At 38.9% G+C, this 21292-nt stretch overlaps 2 protein-coding genes across 2 annotated transcripts; both read left to right on the forward strand.

Annotated features, from left to right (window-relative positions):
• The first annotated feature begins 1012 nt into the window (after positions 1–1012).
• On the forward strand, positions 1013–8439 carry LOC144642737 (LRP2-binding protein-like). The gene is made up of 6 exons (XM_078501787.1): positions 1013–1378; positions 3748–4002; positions 5433–5484; positions 6468–6639; positions 7384–7549; positions 8101–8439. Exons 1-6 carry the CDS (start codon positions 1031–1033, stop codon positions 8164–8166), a joined length of 1059 nt encoding a protein of 352 aa, XP_078357913.1. The 5' UTR covers positions 1013–1030; the 3' UTR covers positions 8167–8439.
• A 5062-nt stretch (positions 8440–13501) lies between these two features.
• Positions 13502–19702, forward strand: LOC144642117 (uncharacterized). Its single transcript, XM_078501108.1, has 7 exons — positions 13502–13699; positions 14333–14584; positions 15249–15664; positions 16603–16887; positions 17428–17613; positions 18092–18310; positions 19291–19702. The coding sequence occupies exons 1-7, from the start codon at positions 13502–13504 to the stop codon at positions 19448–19450; spliced, it is 1716 nt and encodes a 571-aa protein (XP_078357234.1). The 3' UTR covers positions 19451–19702.
• The last annotated feature ends 1590 nt before the right edge of the window (positions 19703–21292 follow it).

Genomic DNA, 21292 nt, shown 5'->3' on the forward strand with positions numbered 1-21292 from the left:
ACTCGAAGCAAATACACGTAGCTGGCACGAAGCGCGGGGAAACGTGCGCGAGCGAGTCACGATTGGTTTTGGTTTTAGTTCTGATTGGCTGAGAAAGTGGCGCGAGACTTTAAAGCCAATCACTGAGCGTAGTAATTCAAAACCAAAGCAAACGCAATTTACTTTCGACACTCAAGTGAAAACCGCTCTATAATAATAATTGGTTTTGGTTTTACTGGCGACACTCAGAATGAAAATCACTCTATATTCCTGGATTTACATCTTACTATGAATAGAAACGAACAAAATAAACAAACAAACATACAAAACCACCAAATATTAAAAACAAAGCGGAAAAAATAAACAAAGATAAAAAAACGAAAACACAAGACACTGAAAACAAAAAAGAGGTACAAGTGCTAAAACAAAACACAGACCAACACACACGAGTGGCCATATAAATTTATTAGTATCGTCACATGCGCGAATTAAATTTCGGTTTGTGATATAAGCCTTACACTATAGTAGCCTCATTCATACAGAAAGAGTTGTCCCAAGCGCAGATTTGCGCGCTAGTCGCGCGAGTTAAAGAAAGCACGAGCGCGACGCGCGAGTATGACATGGGAACGATTCTCAGCCATTTTGATTCGCGCGTCGCGCACAAGAAATACCAGTCGCGCGTGTACAGAAGTCGGAGCACGCACCACCAGAAGAAAAAAATAAACAAAGGACCTGGAGCAAGTCTAAGAAATTGCATATACTAGGAATTTTGCCAGCTGGTTAAAGAAAGTCACTGATGTGACCTTCAAGTTTAATTTATTCGCGGATTATTTACTATTGTTTAGCCTCATCCTCTTTGACTGCGCTGTTGTTTTGCATGAAGTATACACGAATCGTTTGTTTACTTTGAAAGTTTTAAAAAGTCCGCGCAGAAGAAACCACAACAGGACTGGGAACGAACCATTTTGTCCTGTACGACTCCTCCCCAATGAAATAAAAATTTACAAATCGTCACTATGGCAACATATTGATTGCTCAACTCACGTCCAAGATGGCGGACGAAGAAGCTGAAAGGCGGCCTTTCTCTTGTCCCGTTGGACCGCTTAGCGAGCGTAAGTTAAGCGCTGAAAAGTTTCCTAACACAAGACCGCTTTCTATGGGTGCAGTACAAGAAGGAGGCGAAGAAGAAATTTCAGAAGAACTTCTAGAGGAAATTCTAATCGAACGCGCCAAAGGCGGAGATAGCCTCGCCAAGTTTCAATTAGGACAGTTCTACTTTGAGCGGGAAATTTATGACAAGGCGTTAATTTCTTTCGAAAGAATCAAGACCACAGATTTTCAAGCAAAATATCAACTGGGGGTGATGTACTATGATGGAATCGGAACAAAACCCAACCCGGTAAGCTAATTATTCCTTTTTGTAAGCAATTAACCGTTTTAAGCTTAACTTATAGTCTTTTCAACAAATTCAAGTACATGTTCGTATACTAAGGACGTATTATTTTAGCATATGGAGTAAATTTTATAACGTCCCCGTGCATTACCGCTTAATCACTCAAGATATAGTGAAGAAAATGTCACGGTGATTGCATGATCTAACATATGAACTGACATTTGTTTTGTACTAAGCTAGACAAGGTAGATTCATTCGAATCTATAAATCACAATCTTGTGTGCTGATAATTCCCAGGCTTTGACTGTTGATGTACATAGCCAGGAGTCATTATTTTAAGTGCCGGCCAAGGCCTGTCTGACAAGTTAAGGCAATAATTATTGCATTTTGCTGTTAGGTCAAATTTCCTTTTAAATGCTGCTTAATTTGATTACAGTCAACTCATTCTTAACGGACACCTCCATAAGACGGACACCAGGTGTTGGTTACATCCCTGCCGTTTTTCAGTCCTTTTACTGTAAATAAAATCCCTATAAGACTGACACCTCTCTAAGATGGACAGTTGGATTGGGTTCCGAAGGTGTCCGTTTTGGAGAGAGTTGACTGTATTACAGTAAATTCCAAAATAATAATACTGTGCGATGTAAAGAAATAGAAGAACAGGCTTTCAATAATAACAGGCACCTGCTGTGAATCACAAGTAAAAATTCCTCTCCTAAAAGGGGAGAAGGTTTTTTTTGCTTCAGTGGCCTAATTGTTAGTGTGCTGGTCTCTGGATCGAGCGTTCCATATGGCTCTCCATAAGTTGTTGTACAAGGGCAGTCACCTTAACTTTAACCCTCGGACGTACAAGCAAACTCATACCCCCATCATCGTACAAGGGGGGGTGGATGGAACCCCTCCCCGGAGTTTTCGTTATATTAAGGCGTAGCGAAATTATTTTGCTCTGAGAAGAAAGCCCTTAGCTTACTCTACAAGATGACATAATTTTAATTGGCTGTGACGTCATATGGCGTCACGTGACGTCATAAGAGCCGCCATCTTGGATCCGCCATCTTGGATTTCAACATTTTCTTAGAAAGTCACAAAATAACAGAAATTGATGCAAAATCAAGCTAGAATGCTTATGGAATGTAAAAATAAACAAATCTTGCACTGCTGTTATAAAAAACTGGAAAAAATCAAGAAAAATGTTAAAAATGACGATTTTTGGCAAGACCTGCTTGTATTTATGACGTTGCCATGGCAACGTCACATACCATGGACACATGGTTGACATATCAAAATTTCCGCAAAGGATGAATGAACAGCTACCGAAAGTTTCAGCATTGTAGGGTAAATGCTTTTTTCAAAATTTGGGAAAAACCTTACGGGGGGGGGGGGGGTGGCATCCACCCCTCCCCCCCCCTTGTACGTCCGAGGGTTAAATCTTATTGAAAGCCATGGCAAGAACATTTGTCCAGAGTGATTTTAGAATACTGGGCCACTTACAGTCAACTCTCTCTTAACGGACACCTCTATAAGACAGACACCTCCATAAGACGGACACCTGGTCATGGTCCCTGCCGTTTTTCAGTCATTTTCCTGTAAGAAAACTCTCTGTAAGACGGACATCTCTCTAAGACGGACAACGGACACTTTGAAACCTCCAACGGACACGCACAAAAAGTTATTTTTTAGTGAACAATACTTTAAAACTTGTTATCGACATATAGCATAGTAGGTCAGCGCCTTTAGAATACCAAACTTACCAAAAACAATCCGCTATTTATAAAACACATTACTTCTCTGCTTAGGCGTATGCATGGGCACCAAAGATTTAGTTTTCTACTTACAGTAGTACTGTTTGTGATAAACAAACAAGTCGAATTTCTGATATTATTTTTGTTCCACTTTATATGTTTTGCTAATGTAAGCGACTCAAACAGACGTGTATTCGTTGTGCATAGTCGTTTACCTTTATCGTCTCAAAATTTCTGGTGTCACGTTACTTCGACTCTCTATAAGGCAGACACCTCTCTAAGACGGACAATTGGGGCCGGTCCCGACGAGTGTCCGTCTTAGAGAGAGTTGACTGTATTTACATACATGTATTTCTGAAGAACGAAGCATATACTGTAGAAACAAAGGAACCATTCAAATTCAATGAGATGCAAATACATGTAAGTGGCCTGGTATTCTACAGTTTAGCCAAATGTTAAAATACCTCAGCATTATTGTCTAAGGTTTTAGATACAAATGAAGGGATCAGATCCATAACTTTTAAATCTTTTAATTAGACAGTCTATACCTGAGTTTTCAGTGTTTGATGTTATCTAATGAGTAATACTATGTAGTGAGCTTAAAAACCTTCTGATATTGAATCTGCTCATCAGGTAAAAGGATTTGAATTCCTGAAAGAAGTTGCAGAGTCTACCAATCCAGATGCAACACACTTGATTCCCTTTGCCCAATATAATGTCGGCAGGGCTTATTATGAAGGGTTTGGAGTCAAACAGTCTGACAAGGATGCAGAGAGATGGTTTCTTGAAGCAGCACAGGACGGTGAACCCACTGGTAGCATCAAGGCACAGACTGTTCTAGGTTTGTTTTACTCACGGCCTGGTGAAGACTCCTTTGATTTACAAAAGGTTAGTTTGTATATCCTTTGTAATTCTAATGGAAGCTAGTTTTATGCCCTTGAAATATGATTTGATACAAACTGTGATATTTTTTAAGGTGGCTCCATAGGGTTTTTTGACCACGCGAAGAATGGGTACGAAAGGGCGAGCTTGAAATGCCGGCAAATCAAAACAAACATGGCGGCTTCACGCGAGCGTGAAATTTTCGGCGAGATTTGCTTCCTGCCAATGAAACAACACCCATACTTTCCTGTGTTGAGCAGATAAAACAGTTTACAACACCCTAAAAAGGTGTTTACAACGTCCGCGGTGCTTCTGGCCGCTTTTGTGAAGTTCGTACGATCGAAAGCAAAAGAGAAAATAAAGAATAGTCTCCGCGATTGTGAGATACTTCGAGCAGAATTTCAGAGATTCTGCTACATAAAGGATCAAGGTATGTCTCTAACTAACCTTGGGGTTAACAGATATTCGCACAAAAACCGACAACAACGGGGAACGCTCGTCTTAACACATCAACTCGTATGGTTCGAAAGTTCGCGCATGCTCAAATAGCGATCTTGGACAATTTCTATTCTGATGACGTAATTGTTATTCGGGCGAAAATAGAAATTTTCCCCTTGTATTTACTAGAGTTTCCTTCGGTGAAATTCCTTAAAATTTGGCATAAATGTGATACCTATTTAACTGCCCTTTATGCCGTTTTTTAAAAAAAATTGTAAGCCATTTTTTTTGCTACCTAAGTCAAAAAAACACAAAATAACCAAAAACGCAAAAACGACCTGGACAACCCCTACTTTTTTTGTTTTTAAAAGTTATTTCCCATCAGATTCAATCCGTTGGGAGAATTTCAAAAATTTTCACCGAAGAAAATTAAAGAAATTTAAGATCAAAGCCATAAAAACACCAAAAAATAGGACTTTTTGAGTAGATGTAGCTCAAAAACAAAGGCCGTTATTTTAAAAAAAAGAATAATGCACAACATATTTTAGTCCTTGTTTTTAATATTCCGGCAGCTTTTATTTAACTAGTTTAAAAAATAACGCGAAAATGATCTCTTGATGGGTATCACTTGTGAGCGCGCCGTAATATCTCAAAACCCTATGGAGCCACCTTAAAAGATATTTAAATGCATGCACTGTTATGCATGTGTTAACCAGGCATCTCTCTCCCATGTTCAATTCACTCTTACATTCTTAGATTCTTACATGTAGATTCATGTAATTCAACCCATGCAGGAAACTGACAAACCAGTTGAGGGATCCATAGAGTGCCTCTGATTGGTTATTTCTCAGTTGATAATTTTTATGTGTATTTTTATTCCAGCAATGCTCTTTTTGAGGAAAACCTATTACTTAATTAAACATAACTACAACATAAAATTTAATCAGCGAAAAAGAGATGTTAACTTCAGTGTTGCTTTTAATTTCATTTTTTCTAAGGCTTATTTTTGGCATCAGGAAGCCACAGGGAATGGAAGCCTGGAGTCACAAGGTTTGAATTACATAAATAGTTTTTTTGTTAGTTTTTTTTTTTTTTTTAATGCATAATAACACTGAGTTCAGCTCTCCAATCAGACTGGCAATATTCCGGGCTCTAACGCCCCTTTTACATAGAAAGAGGATTATCCTAGTGCTAGGATCATCTAGCACCAGGATCATCCAACATGTTTCAGGTTTTAGTTTAAACGTATTTACCTTTTCTCACATGTATGTGAATAGTGCCTAATTTCAAGATATTCAGGGTAGCCAGTGGTCTATATATATGATGTGTACATGTATATACAGTGTAGGTAATGGAACATACGAATGTGTAGTTATTGTTAGTATAACATGGTGAACTATTGGGACTCATCAACAAATGTGTTGTGGTGCAACCTATGATAGATTTATTTAGTACATAATTTGGTGGTGAGTAATAGTCTTAGTAACCGAAACCCCAGAAACCACACAAGGCACTTAAAGCGCTGCCTGGGGGGGGGGGGGGGTACTTGGGTAAATTTTTGTTGGGTATGTGCCGCTGGCCTCTCAGAACCTCTACCTCATTATAGTCTTATTCTATGGCCAATTATAGACCCCATCTTAGTCACTTTTGGGTAAATTTGATTTTCGACCCCAACTTAGTCACTTCTGGGAGCTGTTTGTCAAATATTGAACAACAGCAATAAATACGGTAACATTTTTTTCGGCGAATATTTCCGTTCATAAATCACAACTTGCCAGATTTCCGTACTCTCAAAATCCTGAAAAAGTGTGACCCCATTCTAGTCACCCTATAAAAAATGCTTGAAATGGCGACCCCATTATAGTCAGTCCAGTTGTGAAAATGCGACCCCATCCAGCGGCACATCCCCATTAGCCCATTTATAGGAAGTGCCCCCCGGTAAGCGCTGCCAGTAAGATGTCATCTGGCAGTCCTGCTTTACCTAACTTTGTTTGAAAGAGCTGTCACCAGAACTTAAATGAACTTGTTTTCAGGTGCATTAGGCGTGATGTTTGAGTATGGCATTGGTGTTCGGCGAGATGGTGAAGCAGCTTTCAAGTGTCTCAAAGAAGCAGCAGCCAGAGGCAATGTTTATGCTCAGGGCAACTTAGCTGTTCATTATTACAGAAGAAAACTGATGAACAAGGCTGCAGATGTGGCAAAAAGGTAACTGACGACTGTTTACTGATGAACCTTTTTAAAGAGGCGGTGTGGTGGAGTGGTTCAGGGCACTAGATTTGAGATCTGGAGGTGGCTGGTTTAAGGACTCTGCTAGTTCCCAAGGCCAACTCCAAGGCCAGGTTTTGTACCTAGCTAACTGACTGAGCTTGTTCCCACCAGTTGGGATTCGTAATACTTTCAGTTTAACTTTCAATATTATTTGTCTGTTTATTAAGTATCAAGAATTACAATAAAGCACCTGTGCAGAGTTAAATCGACCAACACTTAGCCTGAGAGTAGGCTCACCTTTGGGTTACACTCACACGGGACGAAGCTATGAAAAAGAGTCGGTGAGCGAAGCGAACATGCAGGGAGCACCAACTTTCTCGCTGGCTCCCTGCCAGGTTGTTTCGCGTGCCAACTCACTCAAGCGGTTTTCCCCCTCATGAGTGCAACCCAAAGGTGAGCCTGCCCGCACTGACAGGCAACCAATGCTTGACTTAATAATTCTTTTGGGTTCTTTTTTTGTTTGTTTTTTTTTTGCTTGTTTGTTGTTGTTTTTCACTTTTCTTGTGTGCATGCATGGTCTGATTTGTAATTTGATTTGTATGTGACAAAATTCAACAAGATAAATTTGTATGATCCAACTTGTTTTTTGTTAAATTCCAAAGCAACCAATATCCTGTCATTGCCTGTCCTTTTCATGGCTGCATTTGTTTACTGTTGTTTTCTTTAATTCCATCCATGCAGTGTTGGAGAACAGGAAGACATTGAAGGCCTTGCTCTAGAAACCGACTGTTTGCCACGCTATGTAGCAAAAGGAATCGCCTTGGGATGTTTTGTTTATGGCCGATGTTTACATCATGGATCAGGAGTGGAACAAAATAGAGAACAAGCGAAGCACTGGTACTCAAGGGTAAGTACAGAACAAGAGGGTTAACTGCATAAAAAAATTACTTTATTCAAAGGGACACTTTTACGAGGTTCACTTCAAAAGCTCTGAGCCTAAAAACATTGGTCCAGTTTTGTTAAAAAATTACTATGCCAGTGTACTGAAGCTATAAACAAGTGATAATGTTGTGATGCCATCAGGAACATCAGATCTCAACTTGAAAAAGTTAGGCTGACTTTTTTAATTTCTTCCCTTGTGACACGGAAAAACAGCTAAAAACTAATAACGGCTCCCCACTTCCTCCAACAGCAATGTACTTTACATCAACATAAAAAAAATGGCATAAAAAGCAGCATCAACCGTCAGTCGAATAGATACTATACCACACACACTTTTCAAGTAATGTGGATTCAGAATTGAACGAAAATAGTGGCGGATTGACGGATTTGGCCAAAAAATATCACGGATCAGCGGATTTGCGTACCCCTATTTACCCCCCCCCCCCCCCTCTTAAAGTTTTTTCAGTATACCGACGATTGCACACAATAACTCAAATATCTAATTATTCTTTGCAGGCTGGTTCCTTTGATCTTGAGGTAGTTGCCAGACTACAAGATGAAACAACTTATGGTTACATCTAAAGTTTTCACTGTCATATTGTGCAGACGCGATTCGGAAGGTTTACGTGCTACAATCTTGGACTGCAGAATGCCTGTGCAGTGAAGGAACAGGCCCGGATCGAAAAATTCTACCAAAGGAGGAAAACTTGTTAAGACTTCTGCAGATGTAATTATTTGCCGAGATTCTGACGTTGTGTATGCAAAGTAGTTGCCGCTATATAATAGTGCACCGTAAATTCTAGGGTTTTTCTGTGAAGGGAATCAGACTTAATTTTGTATACTTGTTTTTAAATTATTCTACTTGTAAAGACGTTTTTCTTCTTCAATTTCTGACATTTAAGTGAACTACATAACTTTTCGAAACCAGCACTTTTTCCAAGTGTTGATTACCTTATTTTAGAAAGCCTTGTACTGTTGATAAGTCTGACCAAATGCAATTGCTTTAAGCCAATCAAAGAAAAGTTCCCCTATCCTCAGCCAATCAGATTTAAAAGCGCTTGATGTGACTCACGTGTCTTTCCTGCGCTTTTTTTCTTTTCTATTGGTGACTCATAAAACACTGCTTTATGCTTCTCGGTGATTTTATTTTCTAGAAAAGAAACGTGATTGCCTCTTCTAAAACACTACCTTACGTTTTATTTGTAAAAACTTTCTCCTTGATTCCAGCTTAATACAGCACAAGACTTTGGTGTATTGTAGCTTAGACTGCTCAAATCATAATTTAATTTTACGTATTTATTAACAGTATGTAAATATGTGGAGTTAGGGATGTACATGATAACTGACTTGAAACCCATGTAAAATATGTAAGAAAATTAATTGGAGTTCAATAAAAGTTCAACTGAGTTTGCTCGTCCGTTTACTGAGCATAACATTGCACAACGTTGTCTCTGATTTGACAATTACATGTAGGAGTATTTGATTAATATGGCCGGGTCAATTTAGAAACAAGTTTACAACCCACTTGATCAAAAGGCAAGAAGGCCAAAGTACTACCAATTAGTAAACACTAATACCGGTAATTGTTTTTATGGCCTAACCTTTAGCCACGATATATCAGGCCTAAAGTAAATAACTTTTTCTTGATCAGGCTAATTTAGTTTGAGTCTAAATGAAGATCGAACAACCAATTTTAAATTTCTTGACAGGGTTTATTGTTACTGTTGATTAGTTTTTGTCGATTTATATTTTGTGGTTGTTATGGTCTCAAACGTAACCTCTTTCTTACATCATATTTGTCTTGTGACTTCAATTTAGTTTAGTTTGCGATTGTGCAAACCAACTATAATGAAAATAAACTTCCCAGAACGAATGAAGAAATCGCCATCAGTTTTGCGGACCTATCGCATCGCATGAAGAAGCTTAACTCTTGCTTCATAATAAGTACAAAAAAACTAACGAGTTATACAGCTGGACAAAATGAATTTGGCAACATGCTTATGCATTCTGCTTTCACTTGATGTACGACCTAGGTGCCTACTTATTAGTAATCTAATTCGTTTCAATTTTTAAGGTACGAGCAATGGACTCCTGAACCCAATTTAAGTTTCAGGTACGCCTACTGCTGTTCAAAATGCGAGAAAATGTTGCCGGCTAGCCATGAATCTTTTTCTTAGAAAAAATGCGCAGAGGACATTTTCAAATAATGTATACGTGTGTAAAACCACAACAAATTTTGTTGGTAAACTTAAGATCATCATTCAAGTGTGACGTTTACGAAAACGGCGTATTTAAATTTTAATTTACGTAAGCAAATAACCAAATTACTTATGCCCGAACGGAAATGGCAATTAAAAAACAATAAACAACTCTTCGTCCTTTGTAAAAGCTTTATGGCAGATTGTTTTGCAGTATACGCACAAAGCTTTATTTTTATAACCGCTCTTGCGCGTATAAATTGTGCGATTTCTTTGAACGCGTTAGCCTTCGGAAACAACACCAAACTACCCAAGTTACGTAATTGATTCCCAGTTGTCAGGACATTAGCAGCAAAACAATAACAAAGTTAGTTTAAAAAACTCAAAAGTTATTAGAGAATTCAACATCTTGGTTTCTAGGTAACTGCGGCTTTTTCACCATCGGAAAAAAATGTTTAGCGAACTTTTGCCACACGTGGGGAAAATTTAAATACACGCAATGCAATTTTATAACGCACGAGACCTGAATAAAACAATCTTTATTTCCTAACCATAAAAGGGAAATTATTCAGCCACAAACATACGTCAAAGATAATAAAATAGGTTTAAAATATTGGTTAATTTTTTAATGACGTAAAAAGATGGCTGTTTTTCAAATTTTCTTTCTAAAGCCATTTAAATGATCTTTCTGGCAAAAAAGGTTGCTTTTGAATCGATATAATACATGATGGATCTTTGTATGGGCTTTAAGTAAAAATTAATGATCTTCCATTGTAATACATGTGGATACAAGTATGAAAAATGTAAGACCAAGTTAAAAATCCATTTGGGAAAGTAAAATTTTGGGGAATCAGTATAGACTCTTGAACAAAACTTCAAACGGGAACGTGAAATGATGCATTCACACACAACAACGTTTTGAATGCGGAAAAATAATTTCTTTTTAAAGAATTAAATTGCTTTGTTTAAACACAATAGCCTCTCAAAAAGACTTGTACTAAAGGTTTTTGTTTAATATTTAGTCGTTTTTACGAAATGGATTTTAATTTGGAACCGTTAGAAGAGTATAAAAACCAATCTTGTTAGTTAAGATGCGAGGATGGTGTTTCGTCGAACTGGCAGAACTGATAAGGGCTTTAACTAAAGAAGGTCTCAGATCAAGGTCTATTTCGCCACTATACTAAAATCAAACAATAATTGCTAAAAATAAAATAGCTGTAATTATTATATTTTTATGGCGCATGTAGTTAATTGTTTATCAAGGTTCCTTTCTAAATCGTGGGAGGCGCGGTGGCCTAATGGTTAGCGCGCCGGACCCGGAGCGACCGTTTCGGGTTCGAGCCCTGGCCGGGGTCACTGTGTTGTGTTCTTGGGCAAGACACTTTACTCTCATAGTGCCTCTCTCCACCCAGGTGTATAAATGGGTACCGGCGAAATAATGCTGGGGGGTTCCCTGCGATGGACAAGCATCCCATCCAGGGGGGAGGGAAATACCTAGCTGCTTAATGCTAAGGAAACCGGGATAAGCTCCGGCAGTATGCGCCACTTTGGCTCGAAGCTAACCTTTTTCTAAATCCATTGAATAGATCTTTCTGGAAAACAAGGCTACTTTTAAATTATAAAAAATAAAAGATCTCTGGACGGCCTTTTAGAGATGAATGATCTATCTTTGTGACACGAAAGGTAAGATACAATGCAAGTTCAAAAACGTACGACCAGGCATTCATTTGAGAAAGTGGAAATTTGTTGTACAAGACTGTACATGCAGAAAGATTCCAAGTGAAACATGGAATAATGCGTTTACATACAACAACATTAAATGCGGAAAAAATGATGCCTCTAGAATTGAATTTCTTTTGTCTTAATGCAATAATAACTCGACAAAAAGACCCAACTACGTCTTTCAATTGGGTTTCTGGTTGTCTTTGAATGGTTTATAATTTTAAACTTGGGAAGCGAAGGCCGAGTTTCGTGGGAAAAGAATTGTAGTGAGTGTATATAGTGATTATTTTTTTTTTTTGTAAATTTCATGATATTTGTATCACAAAGGAGGCTTTGTCACATGAATAGATACAAGTGTGAACAACGTCAGAAAAACTGAGCAGTATTCAGGCCACTTGAGAAAGCGATCAGCAATTAAAAAAAATAGAATAGCACTCTGAGTACGCGGAAAAAATTCCAGAAGAAACGTGGACTGATGCACTGAAAGCGGAAAAAACTGCTTCTTGAACTGTATTGCTTTTGTTTAAACGTGATGACCTCTCATAAAGGCCCAATCGCGGCTTTCAATTGGGTTTTAAGTTGTCTTTGAATGGTTTATGACTTAAAACATACAAGGGTATAAAAGCCAGCGCGCGAGCTTGAAAAACAAAAGCAGTCTTTCACTGAAGTGGCGATGTAAGGGGCGTAGTAGGAGACGAGGACTAAATTTCTTTTGTCGACCTAAGACTGCTTTCTTGAGGTAAGTAATTCATTCTTCACGTTTTTCTTTTTTTAAGGTTTGGCTATGTTTTTGCTGTGCTGATTTAAGCAACGACAAACCTTAAGATTTTTGCGTTTGACTTTTCTTCTCAAAAATGTATTCGATATCTTAACTACAGATGTCTTTGAACTAAACGCAAAATTTCCACACTGACTAAGTTAGCTCCTTCCAGATATACTTTATGGTCAGTCGTATGGAATTTTTACATTTTTCGAAACTAGCCATGTAAAAGCTTGCCTTAATTTTCAATTTGTATCTTTATTTATTAATTTCAGTAGTCTTTCTTTACATGTAAAAACTGTCCTAACCGAAAATCAAACGAAACGAAACCAAATGGGCAATTTTCTTAATTAAGTTTGATCCTTAGGCCTCTAAAATAAAATAAAACATTGAAAAGAAGTCTTCGAATTTGTATGATTTGTTTTCCTCTGCAAGTTTTTCTGTCTTGGAATCAGTGTTGCATTGTTGTCATAGAGAGGAAAAAAGTTTTCTGTACGCATGTTGATCGACACGACTTTCCTTATGAATTCGAACTAAGAAATTTATGAACTTTCCGGGTACAGATATAATTGGCATTCAAATACCTTTTGAGTTGACTGATCAGCACTCATGCATAACTCGAACGAAATTCGTAGTTTCAATATTTATAAGTCAATTGTAAATATGTAAATAGCAATTTCTATTTTAATTTTTCGTTATCAAATATTTTGTTCACGGAAATATCAGCTTGTCAAGCTACTCTAAAATTCGAGCTTAAATAAATTTTTTGTGTGTTGTTGTTATAAGTCTGTTTATTAGTCGGTTCGTTCTCTCGTTCGTTCGAATGTTCGCTCGTTCATTCGTTCGTTCGGTCGGTCGGTTCTTTTGCTCTTTCGTACGTTCGTTCGTTCGTTCCTTCGCTCTTGCGTTCGTTCCTTCGCTCTTTCGTTCGTTCGTTCGTTCCTTCGCTCTTTCGTTCGTTCGTTCGTTCGTTCGTTCGTTCTTTCTTTCTTTCTTTCTTTCTTTCTTTCTTTCTTTCTTTCTTTCTTTCTTTCTTTCTTTCTTTCTTTCTTTCTTTTTTTCTTTTTTTTCATATATTTCAAGTAAAAAAAATCTAAATCGAAAATGCACTTAACAATGTTCTTCATTTTTCCGTCCTCTTTAAAGTAGAATCTCTTCTGTCAATGTCAAAAAGAAAGAGGAAGGCACTGACTATTGTCATATTTTGCTCACAGCTTGATTCTAACAACTTTGCATCATGGGATACACAAGGGCGTTGGTCACAGCGATCCTTGTCGCTATGACAACCGAAGCAGCCATGGGCTTTATTCCTTATGCAGTGCAATCATCAATAGTTGATCTGATGGACGAGAGCGATTTCATTGGCTTACAGAGAGTTAAGTTTTCCCGCGAGAACGTCCGTCCCATATACCGCAAGGACATGGGTGTTAAAGAGGTAAGGCCGAAATTTCTAACAGTGTATGCAGAATGATCCATATTACCTACATAATTGACTAGGTATTGAAATTTTGAGGAGAAACATTCTAATCACCATTCTCGACCCCAGGGCTCTCAGGTCTTTTGCACGTAACTGACGGCGACAAGAGCAGTTCTTTCTTCCCAGCGCACAGGCTCTAGAGTCGAGAATGTCTTATCACGTTAAGGCCAAAATGATTGGGAGCTCGCGCAACTCTCCCGGCCCTTAGCGGTAGTCTCCACTTGTTCGTTTTGGAGCGAAAACCAGTCTAAAACGCGTGGTCCAAGTATGTCGTCGTTATTTTGCAAAAGGGGTGAGAGCGTAAACGATTTTAGTATAATCGATTATAGTGAAGCTGATTTTGCCGTGAAGCATAAGACTTATTTTTAAAGACTGGCGTACATAGACAGTTACTCTAAATGGCAAACTTCTCCTTGTGTAGATCATGATGAAGGCTAACCAGCATGTTCCTCAGCTTTCTCATAGCTAGTAAGGTGATAGAGTCTCGCTTTACCTCTTTGCAATCTCGCTACCCCTTACTCAATTTTGCATTAGTGTTAAGCAAATGTTTTACTGCTTTTTTAAAGATTTAACTTCAACTTCTTCTTCCAGGTTGCCTACTTTGAAATCAGAGACGGAGGCAACTTCTACGTGTTCTCCGCTGGCCGCTACACAGGGGATCACAGGCTCGTTGAGAGTGGAAACGGAACAAGCCCCACAGAATTGCTTAACCACCGCGCTTTGATTCAAGGCGAGAGTTGTGCAACACACTACCGCATCACTGCACAATCTGGGCTATATACTTGTGAAAATGCACAGAATGTCCTGGTGGCGTCCACTTACGACTTCGTGTCCGATTCTCCGGTAAGTCTAAAATGTATCGGAAGCATTATCACAGAATCTATAGTTCCTCTCTGTCTCTGCATCTCTCGACCCTTGACAGTCCAACCCATTAATGTAGGAATTGATAAAGAAAAGCTACATTATTAAGAAGAAATTTCATTTCTTTTCGTCTTTGGCATTCTATTTCGGCTAACCAGATGACGTGAACGACGAAAGTTCAGTGTAAACCTGTGAGGAACTGATTCAAACGCTTATGGCGTTGCCATGGTAAAGAGAAAAGGCGAAACGAAACTTAAATTTGAACCTTTATTGCAAATAACTTTTAAATCACTTGGTGAAATTTCATTTTGATACATTTTTGCTTAAGCGACAATCAGACATTTTATACTTTTTTTTATTTTTTTGACAATTCAATGCATGCCGGTTTAGAACCAAATTTAAGATTTCGTCTTAATAAAAATAATGATGTCTTTTTAGTAAAAGCAAAAGAAAATCAAAAAGAAAACACTTAACGGACTAGTTTTAATATGGCTAGTCTAAAAATGGCGCTAAATTTTCTTCAATTGTTTCAGCTTGGAAAGTATCATAGAGTAATGTTTCAGATCTGTTGATATAAGTAACATTTTCGTCTTTCTTCTTTTATAATTAATCTAACTTATTTATCATAATTTTACTTTCTTTAAAGGCGGATTGTGTAAACCTGGAAAATAGGAACTACTGGCTTTACCTAAACAGGAATCTACGTACCAACTTGTCCGAATTTAACAAAGAATGGGAAGATCTTTACAAGGAAACCAAAGACAGTGCCCAGTGGAACACAGAAGAACTCATTACCCCAGACCAGGAAGACGCTAATATAACCAGGTACGCCGAAGAGTCTCTTCGCCCAGGCTCCACAGTCAAGGTTGCCCTGGGAAACCAGTTTTCGCGCTTGGCTATCCGGGTCACAGGAACAGGAAGGAATATGAGCGACAATGAGCCGTCTTTGGATGAATTACAAAGAAGATTGTGTCAGGTGCTTGGTGAGGTTTGCCGTGATGGCTCCACTGTGGTTAACAAGGAGGTCATTGAGAGAACTCCAAATGGAATCAGTTACATAAGGTAGGGAACATGAAGATTAATTTTATGGTGGTAATTGAACTTAATTGGGAAAGAATCTCTAGTGCAGTACATGAGGCTCGCTGAGAGCTCTTACATTAAACTAGTGATGAACAGATTAATGTACGTTGTGTAAGTGATGGCTATGTTCTGTTTTGGAGCAAATTATGTACTTTACTCTAACATCACCTTTTCCCACCAAGCAGTGTAAACAAATACAGGCGTATTGTCATGGCAAACTGGCGAAAATTCTGGTGTGGTAACCTACAATAGACTAGCATCCAATCCCGAGGGATTACCAATACTCCTAGTTGAGCAGGCAGTAATGGGCCATTTAAAATCTTGGACAAAACAAGTGGAGACAAATGCGAGTTTCGAGCAAATGATACTCTTTCTTTAATGCCACAACCAAAAACATTCAAATCTTATCATTGCTTTTTATACTGTTCAATGTCGTTTCAAAATTATCCTTCTATACACGAGTCTTAATGACTCTTGGTTGAAAACAATATTAAGGAGGGGAAGGGGGGGGGGGGGGATAAAAGGCAACGTACCCTTTTCAAACTTAAAAATGTATGTAGAGGAAAAAAGACATTGTAAGTGCCTCGACAGATTTTTTTCCAAAGTTGTACGTAGCTCCTTCGATCCTTAGGACCAACCTCGTTCCCAGGGTCTCTGGGACGAGGTTGCCTTAGGACTTCTTAGGATTATGTCCACCCGGCCAGGTACAACTTTGTCGAGGGAGGGGACAGAACTTTCAAAAATCGACTGTCACTCTAGTCACTGATTGATCCGCTCAAACACGCGCACAAAATTGCTGCATTCATGGGAAAATCTTTAGTCTTGCTCTTTATATTTAATATTTAACTAAGTATTTGCAAAACAATCACGATTTTAAATGTTTCGTGTACGTCTAATAGTTTTTCTTTACCTCATCACAGGTTGTCAGTTTCTGAAGATAAGGAAAGAGTCATGAAAATTCTACAAAAAGCTGAAGTGGAATTTGTGGTGGAATTCAGAATAGTGGACGGAGGACAGGACAAGTTGGTGAGAAAGAGATACGCAATCGATCTCAGTCCGTGTCGTAAGCGCCGTTGGAGCTCGTGGCACTATTGGTCAGTTCCACAAGAATGGAGGTTCCCGGATTACAATCAGCACACGTGTTGTGGCTGCTGGAGTGGTTGCGGTCCGGTGGCCTGGGCACAAATTTTTGGTTACTTCGACAGGTAAACCTACCTTTCGACATGTTCGAAAACAAAGAATAAAGTTGTACAAGTTTTCTTAAAATTAAACTAATCCTTTTGGTTTTAATAAATTATAATTTTTACCTTTTAAGATTACCTTAGGATAGTTTCAAGGTAACAAGCTAATGTGAAGCCATAAGGACCACAAAATCGTTTCTTACGTTTAAGCAAGTGTCAGAGTGCCGTCGCCTTATTTCGAATTGCACAGCAAGAGCTTGAAGCAACAAAAGTTGTTATCTTTAGTGATATTAATCCAAAATTATCTAACTTTTCGGCAATAGAAAATACAGATTGCTTCCTGCAATAAAATTACCATACATCTTTGTCGCATATCGGTTTAAATTTGTTTTCAAAACACCGTCGAACCTCTTAAATATGAACACTAAAGTGACATGGGAGAATGTCCGTAAGGAGAGGTTCGACTAACTGTATTTCATATATCGTACACTTTTAAAGTTATTATACTTGCAATTGTTGTTCCCTTTTGAAAACATTTCCCTTGTTTTGTTTTGAACACTGCAGATTAGCTCATGCTTCCTCCAGTTTTGGATACAGCAAACATCTTTACCGCTGTACCAATGGTGTTTCAGGCTCATCATCTTGCGTGGCGCCTTCTTGGACAACAACAACAGTCCGAAAATATGTTGAAAATATTCGTAGCCGAGTCGACACGTTCTGCTTGTTTGGCGGAGGAGCGACTACTCACTGGTATGTGGAAGTTTTATATTGTAGTTTGTTAAAAATTTTACATTTTTAAGGATTTTTATTGAATTTGTAAACAAGGGAAGGGGTAAACCAGTCGCATGATTAAAACCTTGTAATGGGCTTCTTCAAGGGGAGTGCTTTTCGCGAAGACTAAACTTTTATATTAGCCTTTCTTCTGGAACGGCTGGGAACACATTGTTAAAAATTTTAACAATTTATATCAACCCAAATTTTAGGCATCAAAGCTGTAATTAAATCGTCTCCGGCATAAAACTTACCATCATACTAAAAATTATAAACTATGAAATAAATTTTGAGACACTACCTTAATCTGAGTAAAAGACCACCACTTTCACTAATTCACGCGACAGCCTCCGATCCTCCCCCCTCCCCATCCCTCCCTTCCTGCCCTTCCCCCCTTATAGACTAGCAGAGATAATTTCAAAACTTAGCTCAATTGCGCAAATGTGGTTTTCTACAGGGACATGGCAGACTCCAAGCTGAAGTCGTGGTACAGCTCACGTCAGAGTGGAGGTAGCATTCACGCCTACACCAGCTGGTGGTCGTCCCTTCCTGGAATCTACCGCTCCTGGATCAGGGACAGAGCCATTCAGGCCGTGCGTCAGGGGTATCCAGCCATAGTGGGATTCTGGTCTGGTTCCTCTCAGCATTATGCCGTCGCTACCAGATATCGCTACCGGTAAGTGTTTTTTTTTTTTGGAGGTGTGGTGGCCTAATGGTCAGCACGCTGGAGTCCAGATTAAGCGGTCCGGGTTCGAACCCTGCCGGGGCCATTGTGTTGTGTTCTTGGGATAGACACTTTGCTCTTAAAGGAGAAGTTCACTCAAAAATTGCCATTTATCTTTTTACGCCAATAAAAAGCTTATACAAAGATATGTTATTTACCAAAATTTCAGCCTCCAACGTGCGCTATAACCCTACGAAATCTTTCCCAAAACTCGACAACTGGACGCCGCCATCTTTGAGCTGCTACTGTATGCGTGACGTCAAAGAGCTCAGCCTGAAGTTTGGCGGGAAAATTTAAATACTCGAAGCTCCTTGTTTCTTCGTAGTGGCTTTTTTTTTTACAAAACGCCACTTTGTGCAGCTCCATTTTGCTTATACAGAGCTCCAAGAAATACAAAAAACAAGGAGTTTCGACTATTAAAGTTTTCCCGTCAAACTTCAAGCTGAGCTCTTTGACGTCACGCATACATTACAAGCTCCAAGATGGCGGCGTTCAGTTGTCGAGTTTTGGGAAAGATTTCGTAGGGTTATAGCGCACGTTGGAGGCTGAAATTTTGGTGAATAACATATCTTTGTGTAAACTTTTTATTGGCGTAAAGAAAATAAATGGCCATTCTGAAATGAACTTCTCCTTTAAAGTACCCCTTTCCGCCAAGGTGTATAAATTGGTACCGACGAACTAATGCTGGGGATAACCCTCCCATGGTCTAGCATCCCAACTAGGAGAAGTAGAAATACTCCTAGTGGGTGAGTCGTTTCATGCTACAGAAACCAGGATAACCTGCGGCCTGTATGGGCCCCTAAGCTCGCCGCAAAATTAACCTTTTGCCTGTGTTTTAATCTGTTTTAAGATTTCTTAATTTCTCCCAGTTAGTAACGATTAGTGACTGTGTGGTGCACTGGTAAAATAAACTACTGACCTATTTCTCGTAGATACCGAAGATACCGCTACTGTTGGTGGTTCTTTGGCTGGCACTGTGGACCCTGGAAGTATGAATATGACCGCGAGCTGTACTACCACATGGGCTGGGGCGGCTCCAGTAACGGATGGCGCAAAGCAAAAGCTTTCTCTGCCTTCGCTGCCAGGAAATAAGCGGCAAACGAAGCCCGAGATACCAGGCGATCTGCATATATACGGCCTGAATACGTAGCTTAGAATTTATATCCTTGTAATCGGCAAAATATGTTAATCGTAGCATATTATCTTTATAAGCTTGTATAAGCGCTGGGGCTTCGTGTTCGAGTCGAGTGTTATTCATGAATGTAGTAGTAGTTTTCTTGGTGTTGCAGTAAAAAAGAGTATTAGTCCACAAACGTATTATGCCAAGTGGATATCCTACTCGATATTATTTAGGATGTTGCCAACAACTGTCCACGAACGTCCCCCAGGGGGGTGGGGGGGTACTCAATTTCCTTTTAAAACGTGAGGCTCCACCTCGAGGTCCAATTTTTTACCTTTTAAATTCCCTTTTAATTTCGATAAAATGGTCGCCCATTCGTATGCATTCGATAAAAAATAGTACCCCTTTCACCTACCCTTAAAAGGGTTACTGCATCTTTCTTCCTGATTTTTCACCTGAATAACACTTAAATATTTCGCCGTTCGGTGCGTCTGTTTGAAATATTTCGAAAGGTCGTTTTTACACCTAAATGGCAGTTTTATCTACCCTCAGGTATACTCCAACTCGTTAAATCCATATCCTTTTATACACATACAGCCCGAGAAAGATACCCCTTTCGGTTTCGAGCCTTCCCATTTAGTCCACTGCATAGAGTACCCTCCCTCCCTCCCCGGGGGGAGCGAACGTCGCGCTGCTGGTTTATACTCCTCACGTGGGGCAGATGTTTGCTCTGTATGTAATGCGGTATGTTTTTGTACTCTTTTTGTGATTATGATATGTATTATTAAAAAGAGAAGCAAATCTAAGTGTCTTTTCAGTTACTTTTTAATTCAGCGAGTATGCGGCTTTTCGGTGCAAATAGAAATGTTTTCAAAGGAGTTTCCAAATAAGCACAGAATTAAACGACTGTCCACCTTGCTGGAAAGAATGGAACGTTATAGCGGTCTTCGCTGAGTGACTTGTCACACCTAGCTGAGATAATTTTTATTGCATGCGTTTAGTGGACGAAAATATTTTACACCGAGAGTGAATTATTTCAGCAAAGTTTAAAAAGATTTTGTTTTGTTGTTGCTTTAAAACGGAACTGCAAGACCGAAAGTAGATTGAAGGACATTTTGCTTCAACTCGATTGAGATGCACGATCTTTATGACAGGCGTCACGAAGTGTCTTTAGCGATAAACGTTCACCAACTGAAATACACACATTATTCTTTCAAATATAAAGTAATATGAAAATGTCAGATAACTTATTCAAACATAAAGTTCTTACTATCAATAATATTGCGTTCAATTCTGGACATATTACGTGACCTTTATCGTTTTTTGTGCTGTACGAATCAGTTTTGCCTTTTATTTTTCCTTACCTACGTATACGAAACCCTTGGTGTTTCACTGTGATTCATCGCTAAAATCGAAACTCTGTGCGTCATGTATCCCTATTATAGTGTATTTGAATTACCTCACCTCTAAAGTTTGGGTGGGCCGATACTCGATACCAAATATTCGATACACCGATATTTTGACAATTTGGAAAAGTATCGATACTTTCGAAAAATATCGCACTTTCGATACGTTTTCGATACTGCACACGTGACCTGAGCCTGCGGTCTTCTGGTCAGCACCTGAGGTTTAAAAATGCAATTTTGCTCAAAGAAATATTGATGTTCTCGTCAATATTTGAATTTTTCTGGCCTTGACTTGATGTCCACACATTCCTGATGACCAGTGAAACAAAAAGACCAAAAGCAACATTCTTGGCTAAAATATAACACATTTATGATACTAAGTCTGTCCTTTGTATGGTCACGTGACAA

Source organism: Oculina patagonica, chromosome 2, assembly GCF_052425735.1.
Source record: "Oculina patagonica isolate OP01 chromosome 2, crgOcupat, whole genome shotgun sequence".
In the NCBI taxonomy this organism is placed as follows: domain Eukaryota; kingdom Metazoa; phylum Cnidaria; class Anthozoa; order Scleractinia; family Oculinidae; genus Oculina; species Oculina patagonica.

Bases quoted from the DNA above. Each gene is read 5' to 3' on its own strand.
- LOC144642117 (XM_078501108.1), top strand. From the start codon at position 13,502: ATGGGATACACAAGGGCGTTGGTCACAGCGATCCTTGTCGCTATGACA. The intron at 14,585-15,248 runs GTAAGTCTAAAA...CTTTCTTTAAAG, and splicing joins ACTTCGTGTCCGATTCTCCG to GCGGATTGTGTAAACCTGGA. The intron at 16,888-17,427 runs GTAAACCTACCT...TGAACACTGCAG, and splicing joins ATTTTTGGTTACTTCGACAG to ATTAGCTCATGCTTCCTCCA.
- LOC144642737 (XM_078501787.1), top strand. From the start codon at position 1,031: ATGGCGGACGAAGAAGCTGAAAGGCGGCCTTTCTCTTGTCCCGTTGGA. The intron at 1,379-3,747 runs GTAAGCTAATTA...TCTGCTCATCAG, and splicing joins TCGGAACAAAACCCAACCCG to GTAAAAGGATTTGAATTCCT. The intron at 4,003-5,432 runs GTTAGTTTGTAT...ATTTTTTCTAAG, and splicing joins ACTCCTTTGATTTACAAAAG to GCTTATTTTTGGCATCAGGA.